This window comes from Pelodiscus sinensis, chromosome 1, assembly GCF_052426305.1.
Source record: "Pelodiscus sinensis isolate ZL-2025 chromosome 1, ASM5242630v1, whole genome shotgun sequence".
Lineage (NCBI taxonomy): Eukaryota > Metazoa > Chordata > Testudines > Trionychidae > Pelodiscus > Pelodiscus sinensis.
In genome coordinates this window covers 97,999,431-98,017,047 of record NC_143052.1, presented here as the reverse complement: position 1 = coordinate 98,017,047, position 17,617 = coordinate 97,999,431, and the positions used below count along the sequence as shown (strand labels likewise).

Below are 17,617 nucleotides of genomic sequence, written 5' to 3'. Positions count from 1 at the left end.
CTTAAGAATGAAAGTGGGAAGAGCAGTAGCCAGGAAGATCACCCAAATAGCACAACTGCCCAATCCTGCAGCCACTGTGAAATTAAAGTTCCCCTTGAAATCAATGAGAATTTGGCCTTAGTGAAAACTGCGGAGCTGGGCGCTCTTGGTGAATGACAAATGTGAAATACCTTTTTTCTAGGCAACTAATTTTTCAGATTGTAAGTAAAGACTAGTTCTCATGACAATTGTGGAATATCTGCAGATAGAGAAAACAGGTGCTTGCAGTATGATATATATAGTGGCATCTTTCAGTATTGCTGTCTTTATGAAGTACCACTTTTCTGTGAACATGGAAAGTCTCTGATTCTCCCCCCAGAAATGATTGCTATTGATCTACATTAAGGGATGTAACAACTAGCAATGTCATTTTTTCATTAATCTTTAGGAGGCTGGGCATTCCAGAGGCACCTAAGAGTAGCCAGGATGGTGGTGGATCCATTCAAAATACACCAACAAACACACCTTTTAAGTGTTCAGGAGTGTCTGTGTTTTAAGACTTGGGGCAGGTTGTGGATGGAGGGAGGATCTCTAGGCAGGGGAGGAAGTTCCAAGTTAGAATTCCTAGCTCAGTGTTTCTCAAAATGGTCCATGAAACCACTTTGAGAAACCTGTTAACTGGCTGCTGTGGTGTGTGTACTTATTGGTGCCGCAGCTACTGAGCCTTGCACCTCCTGTTGGCTCAGTTTTGCCATTTGCAGCCAAGGGGAGCCATGGGAAGCAGCAGTCTGGAGCCAATAGGAGCAGCGAGGTTCTGCGGCCACAGCACCAATAAATAAACACACCAGAGTGGCTAGTTAATAGGTTTCTCAAAGTGGTTTTGCCTACCACTTTGAGAAACACTGATTTAAACTCTTGCTTAAGTCTGTTCCCTGTCTAGGATAATGCTGATGAGCTGTCCTGAACATAAATATCTTCTTGAATCAAGCCCAAAAGAGGTCTTCAGTTTCTAAGTGCATCAATCCCAATCTAGTCACTTAAACATATATAAAAGCTAAAAGGGGAATCTTAGGTTTATAGGTGCATAAAATAAGAACGGCCATTCTGGATCAGACCAAAGGTCCATCTAGCCCAGTATCCTGTCTGCCAACAGTGGCCAATGCCAGATGCCCCAGAGGGAGGGAATGCAACAGGTAATCCTTATGTGATCCCTTTCCCGTCATCCTTTTCCAAACAAACAGCTGCAAAGGACACCACTCCTACCCATCCTGGCTAATAGCCATTGATAGACCTAACCTCCATGAATCTATTTAGCTCTTTTTTGAACCGTGTTAAAGTCCTAGTCTTCACAATATCCTCTGGAAAGGAGTTCCACAGGTTGACTGTGCGCTGAGCGAAGAAGAACTTCCTTTTGTTTGTTTTAAACCTGCTGCCTATTAATTTCATTTGGTGACCCCTAGTTCTTCTATTGTACGAATAAGTAAATAACTTTTCCTTATTCGCTTTTTTCCACACCAGTCATGATTACATAGCTGTATAAATTTCACGTACAATTACAATTAGCAAAAATGAATTCTACTCTGCTTTTATGTCCAAATCTATTATTGAAATGAGAATTCTAACATTCTGAGAACAGTAATGTAGCCAATTCTTTTTCTCCCCATCCCTGAACAATTGTATTAAATCTTCATTAATACATTAAAGTATTAAACTGTTTTGTGTAGAATCTTCAGTGTTTTATCCTGGCCGTCTTGCAAGCCAGCACAATGGAGCGAGCAGAGAGAGGGGAAAAAAGCTACAAATATTTAAAATGCAAGTTGATTTTAATCCAAAAAGAAATTTTGAATTTTTTCATAGTTGCAAGTTTTACTCAAAAATAGACTTATTTCAAGCAAAGAAAACATTCAGCCCCGATCCTGTTATAGGTTCCAAATGGGTACAGCATCTGTATTTTCTAGGTTGTGTTTTTTTCACAAAATTAGATATGTTTTTCCAGAAACTCAGAATGACACATCCTAATCAATGAGGTTACCTAATTTCACTTTGAATTTGATTACATGCCACTAAGGATGCATCTACACTGCAATCAAAGATGTGATTGTGGCTCAGGCAGACATACTCGTGCTCACTGTCGTCTAGCTAGCTCGGTTAAGAACAGCGGTGAAGGTGAAGCAGCACAATGCAGCATGGGCCTGTCAAAGCCTGCCCATAAGCTGGGTATGAACTCACACTACTAGCCTGCCTGTGGGGTCCACGCTGCCATGTCTTCACTGATATTTTGAGAGTTGTGCTAACTAGATGAGAGTGATCCCGGCTTTGCTGTGCTGCAGTCGTGCTTCCAAATACATTATCAACATACCCTCTACCACAGTATATAAACGATCATATATTTCAGGGTACAAATCTCACTAAGCTTCTCTGCATTCTGACATCTTGGTTTCACAGTATTTGATGGTTGCTTCCCTTTCAGCGGAAAGGTAATTGTAGTGGTATTTCAATCTTGCTCCTTTTTATTTAGGTTTAAAGCACTGCTATCTAGCAAACCCTCAGCTGAGAGCACTTGTATTGAGATCAGCTATGTGAAGTACCCCATATTTCAGGTAAAGTCTGTGCCACATACCATCTGAATGGAATGTGTGCCATCAATAAATTGTATGTAGCCTGCACAAATTAATGTAATTACATTTAGTAAATGAGTCATATCATACCTGAGGGTATGTCTACACTACCCTCCTAGTTCGAACTAGGAGGGTAATGTAGGCATACCGCACTTGCTAATGAAGCCCGGGATTTGAATTTCCCGGGCTTCATTAGCATAAGCGGGGAGCCGCCATTTTTAAATCCCCGCTGCTTCGAACCCCGTGTAGCGCGGCTACACGGGGCTCGAACTAGGTAGTTCGGACTAGGGTGCCTATTCCGAACTACCGTTACTCCTCGTGAAATAGGCACCCTAGTCCGAACTACCTAGTTCGAGCCCCGTGTAGCCGCGCTACACGGGGTTCGAAGCAGCGGGGATTTAAAAATGGCGGCTCCCCGCTTATGCTAATGAAGCCCGGGAAATTCAAATCCCGGGCTTCATTAGCAAGTGCGGTATGCCTACATTACCCCGCTAGTTCGAACTAGCGGGGTAGTGTAGACATACCCTTAGAGTGTAGTTTCCTAAGAAAAGTCCTTAATTTCCGTTATATAGTAACCTGCATTATAATCCTGATTGAAGGCAATATATTTCATGTCTGTACTGCTTGAAGACAGAGCAGTGCATTTCAGTGAAACATTTGCATAGATTTTTGGGTTCTTTTGTCTCATGTTTGGTGCATTTGTATACACAAGTATTCTGAGGCCTTTCTTTTCCTAGCAGTATTGTTTACTCACATTTTGTAATGCCTTCTGTGAAAATGCAGAGCCAAACTTACCTGTCTCACATATTGTGCTAGATGCAGCATATGCAAGAGCTTGCACCTCTAAGAAAAGTTTATTTTAACCAGAGCAATGACAGTTCAATTTACTGATTGTTAGGCCTTATCTATACTTCCGAGAAGATCGACACTCTGGAGCTCAATCTTCCAGGGTTCAATTTAATGTGTCTAATAAGGACTTGCTAATTCAAATGCTGAGAATGCCCCTTCAATCCGGGTACTCCATGGGGTCATGAGAAATAAAGGAAGTCAATAACCTCCCACAGCGGGGCCAGCCTAGAAATCCAATTTAAGGTACATTGGCGCCAGCCACACAATTTTTGTAGCTGGAGCAGCCTATCTTAAATCAAATTTCTCCGTCAGTGTAGACCTGGCCTTAGAGCTGCAGATATTTTTCGGTCTAGTTTACAGCTTCCTGCAATAACCTTTAAACTTTGCTCTCAGTTCTCTGAGGAGAAATAGTGTTTGGCCCATAATAAAATGCAAAGCAGAAACCTTCTCACCAGCCATTTGCCTACAGAAGTATGTGTAGAAGGGGTATGTGGTTTCCTAGAAAGGGAAGGAATTAGGGAACTGCCACTATGTGGCATGATCTCTTGAGTAAAAATGGACAAGGTGCCACAGGACTTCTCATAGACTAACAGATGTATGGGAGCATAAGCTTTCGTGAGCAAAGACCCACTTCGTCACATGCATCTGACGTAGTGGGTCTTTGCCCACGAAAGCTTATGTTTCAATAAATCTGTTAGTCTGTAAGGTGCCACAAGACTTCTCGTTGTTCTCGCAGATTCAGACTAACATGGCTACCCCTCTGATACTTGAGTAAAAATGCTATCAGAAAATGAATGAGCCAGGATCAACTTGTCCTGTGAACTACCTGGACCTCTTTGGAGAATACCAGCACTGTGGCTAATAGGGGTTGGGAGAAAAGACATGGTATCTATGAAGAGAAACCTAGAACTGTGCAGAAACAGAGAAAGCATGGCTTGAAACCTGCTGGTTTTTGACTGGTTTAACTGAGAAATCCTTAGCCCTGAATATTGTATGGTAGCTTCACACGCTCCCGCACCCCACACATTTCCCATGATGTGAAGTTCAAGATGCTGGTCATGAGTGGCTTTTCCAAAGCTGCTAATTTTTCATTGCCTCCTCTTCCCTTTCATGTGTTTTACTCAATCAGGAATGATACAGCTCTAAGTGTATCATCTTGTTACTTTGCTTCTGCAGTCATTGTTGCTAGTGTAAGGCAGGATAGTGAAAGACAGACATATGTAATAAGCATGTGTTTTCTGGGGTTGCTTTTCATAAGCAGACAGTCTCTTTGTTTCGTTTCAGCTGGTTATGCAGTATCTTTACTATGGTGGTGCAGAATCACTCCTGATTAAGAATAATGAAATAATGGAGGTAAGAATTATTTTTCTTCATTCAGATGTGAGTTACAATATCTCTCCAGTGTTATATAGTTTCCCAGGGAAATGGACTGCAACAAGTGTTGGCAAAGAGCAAAGAACTCTTCAGTAGGTTATTCAGTTTTCCTCAAGTTTCCAGTAGCATCTAGCTGCACTTTCGGGGAAAATAAATCTAGACCTGCTTTCATTTCTTCCTCCAGTCTCCAACTGTCTCTCCACTACATCTTCCTGCTTCCCTAAGTTGAGAGTTGATCCTCTTGGAGGTGCCACAACTATGAATACCCAGCTTGCAGCCTCTACCTCCAGTTCCACTTAATGTAAATAAAAGTAGGTTTTATTGGACATAGGACAGAAAAATCATAAAGCAAAAAATATTGTAGTTTTAACTAAAATATCCGACCAGACAGGCTGACTAGCTCTTCCAGTGGATCAAAAAGCTTGTGTAACAGAACATGGAAATATTTTCTTCAATGAGGTAAAACAGCCTCATTCTCTTAGTCTTAATAGGAAGTCTCTTGCCTCTAATTCAATCTGTTACGCTTTCCAAGCTGTGTCTCTGGGGGTGTTAGCTAAGAGTCAGATGTCCAGAATCTGTCCAGAAGAGAAGAAATATCTCAAGTGTAGTTCTTCATTCCAGAAGGAAAATAGGAAAGCCCATGTGTAACTTTAACCATGCCATGTGAATAGTTCCATTGAAATCAAAGTTCAGCTTCAAGTAAGCATATGCTTAATGTGTTGCTGAAATGGGACCTAAAGCTGCCTCCTGAGGTGGAGAGAAGGGGGAAATCTTTTTTTATCCCAAAAGCGTATCCTCTTGTGCACAGAGTCCAGTTATACATCGTCATATTTCTCCTCCACCTGCCCCCCAAACACAACCAAAATTGAATCTGACTCCTTCTCACCCCAGACAAATGTGCAAAACCCATGTGGATGTATGTGATCTCCTTCCAGAATTCTGTGCATTGTTATTGGTCATTGTTCAACCTAGTAGCGCCTAATAAAACACAAGCAGCTTCCTTGTTTCGGCAGTTTCCTCACCAGTCTGAGCTGGAAGCTTTCATATGAACAGCATTCAAGTTATAGCAGGTACAACTAATATAGGACACTAAATATTAAAATCACTGACTAATATTTATACAGCTAGTAAAAATCATAGTGCACAGATTATACAGTCTTGCACTATGTTATTGTGCAGCTTGTGAGTCACTCAAGCAAGTATGAGTTTTTACAGAGCTACTGCAACCAGCAATTGGCAACAGTTGGGTATAAATGGCCAATGAAAGTCTATTTTGGTGGCTATCGTAACCCTTATAATAATCCTGCTGAGGAAATATTGAGGGGGAGTATTTGTATAGGGAGACAAAACTGGAATTAGTCCTCTCCAGTTCGCTGGGGCAGTCTTAACTCCAAAGCTGAGTTGAATTAACTTCCTTTCTCTTACTAAAACCAGCTGCTATTTTTCCAAGTCATCCCCACAGCTTTGCAAAGAGGCCTGTAAACCTTAATCCTTTCTGCTAGAAGTGTTCTCAAATACAACAGTTTTATAGCTACAAAGCTATACTCATAATCAACTAAGTAACTAACAAGATGCCTACTGGAACTCTTCTGGTCATTCACACTACTATTGGGACACCCCATTTCTCTTTGTGAATCTAGGCTATATGTATAGACCTCCCCAACCGTTGACTGGATGGGGAAAGAGAAAGAGCTATTTGGTCTTATATAGGTGTCCAAGCCCTGTACATGATTCCATATAAGAGCATTTCTATGGGCTTGACTGTCAATTATGGCAGCAGTGTTGGACAAAAGGGAAGACATTGGGTAGCTGTGTAAAGACTATTCAGCTGCCTAAAAGAAGGCTCCTAATCCCACAGGATTTCCTTTGTCTTCTGTAGTTTGAGTCCCTTGTGGCTCACAAGATCTGCCTCCTTGAGCCACGGTGGCAACAGAAGCCTGGATATAGCCCTAGTTTTCTAAAGTTATATTTAGCATCTTGCTTTATTATAAATGTGGCAACGAGAAACACAGGAAATACTGAAATCTTTGCTGCAGTTCATAATTGGGGCCAGCTGGCTGCTGTCACATCGGCACTGCAGATTTCCAGAATTTTGATTTTTCTAGGGGATTATAGAAGAGCTGAAGATGAGTGGGATGGACAGGGACAGAACAACTTTCTGACAGTTTTTTTTTCCTAACAGCCTTGGCTTGCAGTGTGAGAGCACTGTTGGGTTCCACTGCACAGCACTTTGCCAGGTATTCCCAGTGATATGTGCTATTAAATGCATAAAGGTAGACCCCCCCCCCCAGCTCAACCAATATATGTATATTGATCAGCACAAACCGATGCACTGCTTGCCTTCAAAGCAAGAGAGGAGTGGCAATGGGACCACCTTTTGGAGGGATGAAAAGTGGACACGGGCTCTTTCACCCACAAGAAAGCAAGGAAAAGTGATAGCAGGTGAAATCTTGACTCCATTGACATCATAGCAGGGCTCTTGTTAACATCTGTGGAACCAGGATTTCACCCAGAAGCACTTGTCTCCCATCAGCCACAAAAGAGATGATTAGCCAGTGAGAGTCTATTTTGGTGCTCTACCTGCACTACCCTCTTCCACCACCTGAGATAACAGGTTTGAACCCACCTGGTTTTGTAGATTTTAAGGCCAGAAGGGGCTATTGGAATTGTCTAATCCTGTGTTTCTCAAACTGTGCTCCGCGGAGCCCTGGGGCTCCGCAAGACATCTCCAGGGGCTCCGTGAGGTTGACAAACTGGAAACATCAACACATACAATCAGTGGACTGCTGGGGCTCTGCATAAATTTTTACGCATGTAAAGGGCTCCGGAGCCCAAAAAGTTTGAGAACCGCTGATCTGATCTGACTACCTACATAACACTACCATAGGTTTTCAACCTGCAATTCTTGTATCCAGGCCATAATTCATTCTCTCTCTCTCTTTCTATCTATCTATCTATCTATCTATCTATCTATCTATCTATCTATCTATCTATCTATCTATCTATCTATCTATCTATCTATCTATCTATCTATCTATCTATCTATCTATCTATCGCAGGGGTGTCCAAACTTTTTTCAAAGAGGGCCAGATTTGATGAAGTGAACATGCGTGAGGGCCGACCATTTTGCCTGACATTCTTTGAACCATTAAAATTAAATGCAAATTAACTATTTTATGCAAAGTTTATTGCAAACGGCAAACGACATAACACCAACTATACATGTTGTGTCCAAATATATTTATAACTGATTTAGACCAACTGACATTAACTGAGATTTTACAATGTATTCATCTCAATTGAAAAAAAAACTTGCCTACACTAATGTGAAGGGTGAAACTGAGATCTGGACTGCAGTACATAGGCTAGGTCTGGTTCAAAGGCAGTCCCTGATCTCAGCAGCTGCGGAGTCCGTCCCTGCACTCTCAGCCCCAAGGTAGAGGGCTTGCAGGGTCAGAGGCAGGCGGAGAGCGCAGGGCACGCTGGCCTCACGGCGGCCCGGGGGCAGGGCGAACCCGTAGCCAAGCGGGGAGCGGGGCTGCGGACGTGCCCTACATGGAGGACTTTAGGACCGCAGCGGCTGCCATGGACGGCAGCAGCGCGGCCGGAAGCGGCGCCAGTCAGAGGAGCGCCGGGGAGCCAGGAGAGGGGGAGGAAGCGGGGGCTGTCCCTGCACTCTCAGCCCCAAAGCGGAGTGCAGGGGCAGGGTTTGGGACCGCGGCGGCGGTTAAAAAAAGCACCGGGGAGCCGGGAGAAGCGGGGGGCCGTATTAAATCCGACCGCGGGCCGCATTTGGCCCGCGGGCCGGACTTTGGACATGCCTGATCTATCGGGATGAAAGAGTGATATCATCATGTCACTCTGTGACTACAGTAGCCAAAGCCCCAGCCACTCCCCAGATCCCACATGTAGAGCTGGGGCTGCCTGCAGTCCGGTCCCTCCTTCCCCTTGCCAGTGGCTGAGAAAGAGTCGTAGCTGTCACGGCCTTGGCCCAGCCCTCCCTGGCAGCGGGGTGGGGAGATGGGGCTGGCTCAGCCTTGGCCTGGACATGGCCTCAGCCTGGACTGCCCCCCACAGTGGCCAGGAGGAGAGTGTGGGGCCTGGCAAGGCCTTGGCCTGCCCCCGCCAGCAGCTGCGGGGAGAGGGTCGGGGTTGGTGTGTGAGGAGGAAAGGGAATAGAGCTGGGACTGAAGTGGCCTTGGCTCTCCCTGGTGGCCGCGGCGGGGGCAAGTGAAAGGAGAGCCTAGGCTAGCATGGCATCAGCTCTGCCTGGTGGTAAGGGGGTGTGTGCAGGGAAAAGCCTGGGGGAGGAGGAGCCAGTCAGGGCAGGGGGGAAGAACCAGGGCCAGGGCAGCCTTGGTCCTGGACCTTCCCAAGCAGCCAAGGGGGAGAAGGGCTGAGGCATCCTTGGGGCCGGGCCCTCCCCGGCAGCCAGGGTAGGGGGACGAGCTGGGGCGGCCTCGGCCCTGGACCCTCTTCAGTGGCTAGGGGGGGAAGGCTGCGGCCAGGATCACCGGGGGGGTGGGGGGGTTGGCGAGCACAGCAAGCAGGGGGCGCAGCCCCCTAGTGCTATTGTAAAAAGCAGAATTGAACCTTGGCTGTTTGTTTCTAAAGTGTAGCTCTGCAGATTCTTCCATTCAGAGTCATATTTGTGGAAAGACTGTAGGCTCTGATGGTTATGTCTCTGCTTCCATACTGCCCAGAGATCAGCAGAACATACTTTTTTTCCCTCCTAAAATGGCAGCATTTGGTTCTGAATGTTCTGTTTTCCAGTCATCACTTATTGACAGCTGCTCATCATAGTTTGAGCTGTTACGTTACTTCCCTCTGTAGGATTGAAAAGAGTAAAATCAGCTAAAGAACCTTATTATGGCAGTTAAACAACTGACAATAATTAAATTAAACTGAACTGATTATAAGTCTTGTGTGTAACTGTAATAAAAGAGCAAGGAAATCATTGCAGATGATACTGTTTAATTCTGTCTTGTTCAGCACTTCTAACACTTTTTTTTTAATCTGCTGTTTAGCTTCTCTCTGCTGCTAAATTTTTTCAGCTTGAAGCTTTGCAACGACACTGTGAGATCATCTGTGCTAAAAGTATAAACACAGAAAACTGTGTGGATATTTATAATCATGCCAAGGTAAAAACAATTGTGTGTGTGCATGAATGTCTGTCTGTGAAGTTCATAGTCATGTGATAGGCATAGATAAATATATCATATGCTTGTGCAATTCATCACATCTGTGACTTCATCGTTTGCCCCAGTAGGCGCTGTCTCTGGGACTTACCCTAACATTCCACACCCCTAAGCTATTTCAAAAAGTTGCCTTTAAAAAAAATCTGTTTGCCTTCTTTTATCTCACAAATGGGGATATTCCCACAAACATTACCCTCACTGGAGGTTCAGGATGAGTGATGCTCAGCCTTAGTAGCTAACAGCTTTTCTGTATTTGAAAATGACACATTGTCGAAATCTAATGCCTTAAAACTTAGCAGGGGTCGTTACGAGGCTTTTATACCATTGGAGAGAAGAAATGCACAGCTTCCCAATTAAATCCAATATTCACAATCCTCCGAAGGGTCCTGAGTTAGAGGACATTGAAGCATGGCATTTTTAGACTTAGAAACTGGTGTTCTTTGAGATGTGTCCCTGTGGGTGCTCCACTACCCTGCCTTCTTCCACTCTGCTTCGGAATTCTGGCCTCCTTAAGAGGTCTTATTCCAAAATAGAGAATGAACTGGTGCAGGGGGAGGACACTTGCCCATACACACTGCCTGCACACTAGTAGTGCACAGCCCCAGGAACACTGCTCCAAAAACTCCGATCGAAGGCTCTGTGGTGGCGCACTGACCTGATGTGGATCACTCACGGGAACACTCATCTCAGAATGTCAGTAAATGCACAGGTGAGTAACCTCTTTCTACAGCCCTACCTTTGTGATATAAACAAATGAAGGAACAGAAGCATCCTCCACTTTGAAAGGCACCTGTTTTATTTTGCATCTTGTGAGAACTTCTGGATTTACCAAGGGTGTTTAATCCTGGATAAAATGAATAATTTCCATTTTTATTTTCATTCTTGGGCCGTTTCTTCAAAAAGTGACATTAGCTGCATCAGATTTTTTGTCTCTCTAGGTCCCAGTTCAGCAATGCTCTTAAGCATGTGAGTAGCCTCGTCAAAGTCAAGGTTAGGCACATGCTGAATCTGGGCCCTACTTCATTTCTGTGGGCCAGGTCCCACAAGTGCTCAGTGCATGGAGCTGTCACTGAATTTTGCTCGTGGAAGGTGTGTACACGGGAGGCTTGTGAGATCTAGGCTTGATGATCTAAAATTAAGTTGCTCGCATTTCATTCCATTCTGTTCTTCTGACTCTGCTCGGAATGAAGGTTTTACAACAAAGTCTCCTCTTCTTGTCTTCTGCTGGCACACAGTATCCCCATATCACAGTGCATTAGTTAACTCTGTGGCATGGGATAATGTTATATTCTGAATATTCAGTTCCTTTAGATAGTTGCTGAGGACTTTCCATTCCTGTGATTGTAAAGGACCCTAACAAGAAATGGTCGTTTGATTACTATAACTTTCACATTTTCATTTTTTACTTATGGTTCTCTTTACTGTGTGTTCTTTCCAGAGAAAAGCCACGTAAGTTGTCAAATTGCATTGGTGACACTAGTTGATTTGTTTCTACAAGGTACCAGCCATGCTCTTCCCTAACTTCCAGTGAGGTCAATAGGAATTTTGAGCATATGCATAATAATCAGCACTTCCCCAACATGCCAGCTGCTGATGGGATTAATAATAAGAAAGAAAAGAAAAATACATTATTTCCTCACTCCAATGTACTGTATATTGAACTAGTGAGTAAAAAGAATGGAAAGAAGAGTAAAGAAGAACAATATAAATCCAACACAGAAAACTAATCCAGTCTGATCTAGATCCTCAGCTGGTGTAAAGTAACTCAACTCTCTGACTTCAATGGAACTACTTCAGTTTACACCAGATGAGCATCTGACCTTCCAAATCCAAAATTATTCTCCCCCTTAGAAAGCTCCCAACCTGCCCTGAACTGTACAGAATTCCATCCCACTTTTCGTAGTCAACATTTGTGTCACCCACAGATGATGTTAATTTAGTGGTGAGGCTGTACGATGGACCCAAAGTAAAGATTCTGAGGCTAAAGATCAGAAAAACCATCTACTCTGCTGGATTGCATAGGCCTCCAGGAAGCACCATCCACTTGCATGTCCAAAGCTTTCCATTTTTTCTCAGAGCTCAAACACATCAGGAGTTCACCCAATCTAGTAGATCCATGGGGCACCCTTCTGTATATTTGGCAGAATACACTCAGGGCTTAGTCCTTAACTAGAATGCTCAGAGCTTCTACTGGCATTAACTCAGGATCTAACCATTTGCTCCCTGCTTCTCATGAGGCAACTGCTGATTCCTGTGCTCTACTGGATCATGTAGCACTAGCTTACTGGCAAAGAAGATGGGGTACATTGAGTGTAAAGGGATGCAATGGACCCAAAAACAACATACTTCACATGCTGTGCACATAGCAGCCATTTCACTCCAGGCCAAGAGTACATGTTTTGATGCAGTTACCTCTGATGGTGGAGTTGACCAGGTGTATCATGCTTGGCAGGCATCTTGGGAGACGTTGATAGATCTGGCCTCCAGTAAATCTCCCCAAATCTACTGGTAATGGTAGTGGAAACTTAAATCCTAGCCCCGAGATCCTTGACAAAAATCCCATTGATTTGCATGGGATCTGTATGTCAATCTTGGCATTTTGCTTCCAAGGTGACCTTAGCTTATTGACATAGTCTTGAAGTCTGGAATTTGTCATTTGAAGCAAACAATGTGAAATATTACTTAAAACACGTGTGTGTATGGATGTCAGTGTTTTCACCTGAAAAATGTAGCTTGTATAGTTTGCGTGAAGTTTGTATACTTTATTTCTCATGAACAATATTCATTGACACATACCTATGAGAGTGGTTACTTTTCTTTAATCCCTCACTTTTTGTAGTTTCTCGGAGTCACAGAACTGTCCTCCTATTGTGAAGGCTACTTTCTAAAAAATATGATGGTCCTCATTGAAAATGAAGCATTCAAACAACTGTTGTATGACAAGAACGGAGACCCATCTGGTCAGAATGTTCTACAAGACTTACAGAGGACGTTGGCAACACGAATTCATTCAATTCATTTGTCTTCTTCAAAGGGCTCCGTTGTATAAAGTTCAGGAAGGAGATCACACTCAGAAAAGACCCTGTGAGTTAAGACTCCTGTTGCAGTTGCTTAAATGAACACACAAAATTCAACTTCACATTGGAATATTCTTTTGGTGGCCAAAGGTGCTGCTTTTAGGCTGCAGCTTCACTTAGATGATGAAATACAGTACATATGGCTCCAACACATTTTTGAGAAGCAAGGATCTAGCACTGCTCTGTGAATTACAATTATGTTAAGTTCTGAATGCAAAAGTGTGGTCAAGGAGCTAATGCCAACAAAAGCCAGAACTCCCCAATGAACAGCAGAAGCCTCTGCTTGATCACAGATGCCATGGACCACTTAAACTGACAAATGAGTTATTTAAGGTTATTTTGCTCCACCGTGTTATACATTTAAGAACTGTACTGTACCTATCCCAGAGTCCATTTTATTGTGCATATAAGAAGTGTAAGATTTGTTAGTTACTGTTTCACAAAGGTCAACTGTGTTAGAAAGTTCGTAAGACTGTTACAAATGAGGAAATATACTGGCAAATTTTTAGGGGTGGGAACTTTTTTAAATTGTTCATAAAAATGGGGTGGCCTTGTAGTTTAAAATCTATTTCTTAAGCTTAAAAATTCATTTTTGACAGAGTTGTGTTTGAGAATCTATGTAACATGTTTTGTTTTTTAAAGGTACACTGTAAATACTGTATACATATGATCAGGTTTTGCTTGTATTCTTTCCTGGGGTGGTATAATCTTGCCTAAATGGCTATGGTTACACCAAAGAGGTACATTACCACGACCTAATACAGTAGTTGGGAAATAAAAACCTGCATGCTAACTGTGTTTTGGAGTTAAAGACCATAACAAACTCAACAGGCATTTGCATGGTAATTGTACCTGTGAAATGTTATGTTTGTGCTTTGTTTTGCCAAGACAAATGCAATGTTACTTCTTGTCAAACTCCATTTGTAAAACTAGCATATTTACTTTTTTTTTGTTGGTGGTGTAAATGGTAGTGAGATAATTCCCACAGAGACTTGTTAGAAGATGCTGATATCCATGGAAGAGTTAATATCAGTATTTATTCTAGTACCGTGTCAATACTTCGCCACTGGCCAGAAATTGTGACTAAGTTAGAATTTTTTAAATTATTATTAAATCTGTAGAATTTCTTATTATACCCTGTACATTCTCAGGGTATCTATGATGGAAGTGTCCAATGGCAGGGCTCAATTTATTTTGCAGCATTCAGTTAGCAAGAGATATCTGTTAAGTGCCACAATTTTCTTGACACCTTGTATTCAATGATACCTTTCATGAATCAGTTGATGTTTAAAACATAGGTAAGACCTCAGTAAAGAGTAGGAAAAAGGCGCTACCTTTTCAGTGGCAAAAATTACATGTATTTCTTTTCTAGCATGCTTTTTTAAAATTGTGCCTAGTTCACAGGTTTTTAGAAGCTTTAATTTAACAGTGCATGGTAACTTCTTGGTCTTTTGTTAGAGTATTTTTGTCAGGTGCTATTTCATGTTTATAGCTTTTGGAATGCTCAGAAAACATGGTCTTTGCATTAGTTATGAACATGATAGGAAGCTGTTTTATTGTTCTGATCTGTAAATCCTCCTGTATGCTTGATCATTTTAAAGCCTATACAGTATCTGCAACAAATTACAAAATTGTCTAAGCTACCATTGTCTCAGAGACACAGCATGTCAACTAACAATGAATTATCAGACAATTTGTGTCTGCATAGGATATGCCATATAAGATATTGTCTAGAACATTTAGCTACTGGCGACTTACTTTTCTGTGAATGTTGCAATATTAGAGAAGCAAGAACCTCATAAAAGCAATTGCAACTCGTGGCGAGGGTGTACTTATATTATAGTTTTGGTGTGCTTCCCCACTCATTGATACCCACTCTTCCTTATTGGTAACAATTTACATAATAAAAACAACTCTCACCCAGCAGTTTAATGTTAACTTCTTTTAAATATAAAATCATAAAGCTCCAGATTTTCACCCAGTAATCAAGTGGGCCAAATTCTATCCTCAGGTACACACACAGCTCCCACTAAAGTCATCAGACATTGCAGACTCATACCCACAAGCAGAATTTTTCTCTGTGGGAAATAAAAACACAGCTGTAAATTCATCTGGACAGTTTGGTGTTTAACAGGATGATAATCACTGCTTATGAAGCAGTGGCTTTGGTGCATACATTAATAGTGGCCCAGGGCATTGGTAATGGGCTATATCCCTGTGTTACTTATTGGAATGTTGATGTAGACTGAGGTTACCAACACAGAAAACCACCACAGAGGTGTAACTTTCTTTGGCAGCATCAGCAACAACAATTAAAGACGGGGGAAGAGAGACTTCAATCCTGTCTCATCCTGAAAACTAACCACTGTAGGATAGGACTGAGACACACAGGATGGTAAGGTTGAAGTGCCCCTAACTTTACAGCATCTGTTCTGCTACTAAACCAACCAGATCAGAATTGCTATCTTTCTATTTCAGTAGAGGCCTTTGGTGGTGAATTTCATCAAAAAAACCTCTTAGAATGTAAACATGATCCCTACGAAACAAGGCCTTTCCATACAGCGATCATCTAGTGGTGCATTTCTGTCCTTTAGAAACAATGCTATTATTTCAGCACCTCTGTTCATTAATCTCAGTACTGATTCATCCATTTGGGGGAAGAATTCCCCCTAAGCTCCCACCCCAAGGAATTTCAGACAGTTGGGTGAACTAGTAACTCTTTTAAAATCCCTTAGAAAAAAAGTGTAATTTTTTTTTCAATCCTAACTTGCACTCCCCTTCCCTCTGCAAAGTTACCTAGGACTTTTTCCTTCCTACCTAGGCTTTTAAAAGATTGCCTGGCCCTGTGTTATCTGGGCACCTACAGAACACCTACAGAACAAACCCACCTTGGCTAACCTATGGCAGTTCCTGCATTCTCCCTACCAGCCTCCCTGTTCTAGAACCATGTTGGTTCTCTCCCTGATCTTGGCAGATATTATCTCAAGTAACCCAGCTCTCCCCTATGGGTCATTGCCTAATGGTTAGCTTGAGAACTGGCTGAGGAGGTGGGTGGGGTAGAAACATATGATAAAGTTTTGGAGCTTCAGGGAGCAAGGTTTGTTCTCTTCCCAGGGAAAACTCCTGAACCGCCTCCCCATAACTCAAATCCTCCCTTCTGCACAGACCGGAGACCATTCCTCACCCCTTTCCTTTCTTTAGAAACAGATAGCTGCCAAATGTTTTTTACGCTAGAAAATGGCCAATTTCCTAAGGGAGCCTTTCTCCATGCTAACCTTTTCCATGCAAGTTCTTGGCTTACAAGTGAATTGATGGTGCAAAGTATAGAAATGTGTATTTCCCAAGTGGTGCATGGGGAATTACAGCTGCTCTGATAAGTTTCCACGTGCCCACTTTGTAAACTGATGCTGTGTGTGTGTAGAAAATCCACTGATTATTGTCTTCATACTGAAAATTGTACCAGTCCCTTTTGGATGCATTACAGTGTGAGGTGTGATAGGGCGCCTTTCAGGAACCTTCAGCTCTGTGCCAACAGGTATTGTAGTTTGACCTTTGAAGTTTTGGTGGGTTTTTTTCAGTGATCTCAGCTCCCAGTGAAATGAGCGACATATAAATGGGGCAATAGTGAGAGAGACAGCTGGGCTTTTCTTCAACACCAGAAATCAAATGGCAAGGTCCAGTTTTATGCGTAATACCAAACAAAGTCAATTGGGATTTATCCGTCAATTTGTAATTGACTTACGTACAGCTGCCATTAACGTTAACACACCTAAGTTTATATACAATATTGAGATTCAAGCTAGGGTTGAGCTGTGCTAGACCAAAAAAAAACCCCAAACGCTATTTCCTTGTATTATTGACCACAGGTCAAATGCTGAGGTGTGCACAGTATCTGCAGCTTTCACTAAAATCAATGAAAGTTGTAGCTCTCAGGAGTCAGCTCTGTATTAATAATAATTCTTTCATAGGACCAGATCCTGACATCCGTACTTGTCAAAGCAGGCACTGAAGTCAGTCCATGTTCTGCATGAATAAAAGTGCAGTAAAAGCTGAATAAGGACTTTGGGCTTTGGCCCCTAGTGTCTTTTAGCTGTGAATCTCAAAATGCTTTACAAATATTTATGGCCTGACAATGTTGTTCTTATGCTGCTTAATACCTTATCCCAGAAATAGTCTCATTGAAATTAATAGGTCCAAGGATGGATGGAGTGTGGTATTAATCTAGGAAAGGGAGGGTGTCTGGATCTAGCCTTTAATAAACATCACCACATCTCTGCAAGGCAGGTAGTTATATCCATCTGACATACTGGTGACTGGAGACATAAGGGCTACGTCTACACTGGCCCCTCTTCCGGAAGGGGCATGTAAATTTCACGAGTCGTCGTAGGGAAATCCGCGGGGGATTTAAATATCCCCCGCGGCATTTAAATAAAAATGTCCGCCGCTTTTTTCCGGCTTTTAAAAAAGCCGGAAAAGAGCGTCTAGACTGGCCCCGATCCTCCGGAAAAAGCGCCCTTTTCCG

At 42.7% G+C, this 17,617-nt stretch overlaps 1 protein-coding gene across 3 annotated transcripts in view; it reads left to right on the top strand.

Annotated features, from left to right (window-relative positions):
- ABTB3 (ankyrin repeat and BTB domain containing 3) overlaps window positions 1-17,617 on the top strand; it is a 288,887-nt gene that overhangs the window by 264,913 nt on the left and 6,357 nt on the right. For 2 of the 3 annotated variants that reach the window (XM_075938306.2, XM_089781594.1), the window contains exons 14-17: window positions 2,498-2,579; window positions 4,731-4,799; window positions 9,848-9,961; window positions 12,858-17,063. In XM_075938306.2, coding sequence (XP_075794421.1) covers window positions 2,498-2,579; window positions 4,731-4,799; window positions 9,848-9,961; window positions 12,858-13,067 — 475 coding nt within the window. In that variant the 3' untranslated portion in view covers window positions 13,068-17,063. Of the gene's footprint in view, window positions 1-2,497; window positions 2,580-4,730; window positions 4,800-9,847; window positions 9,962-12,857; window positions 17,064-17,617 lie in introns of those variants that run through there. The other variant, XM_075938314.2, reaches the window with a different exon arrangement.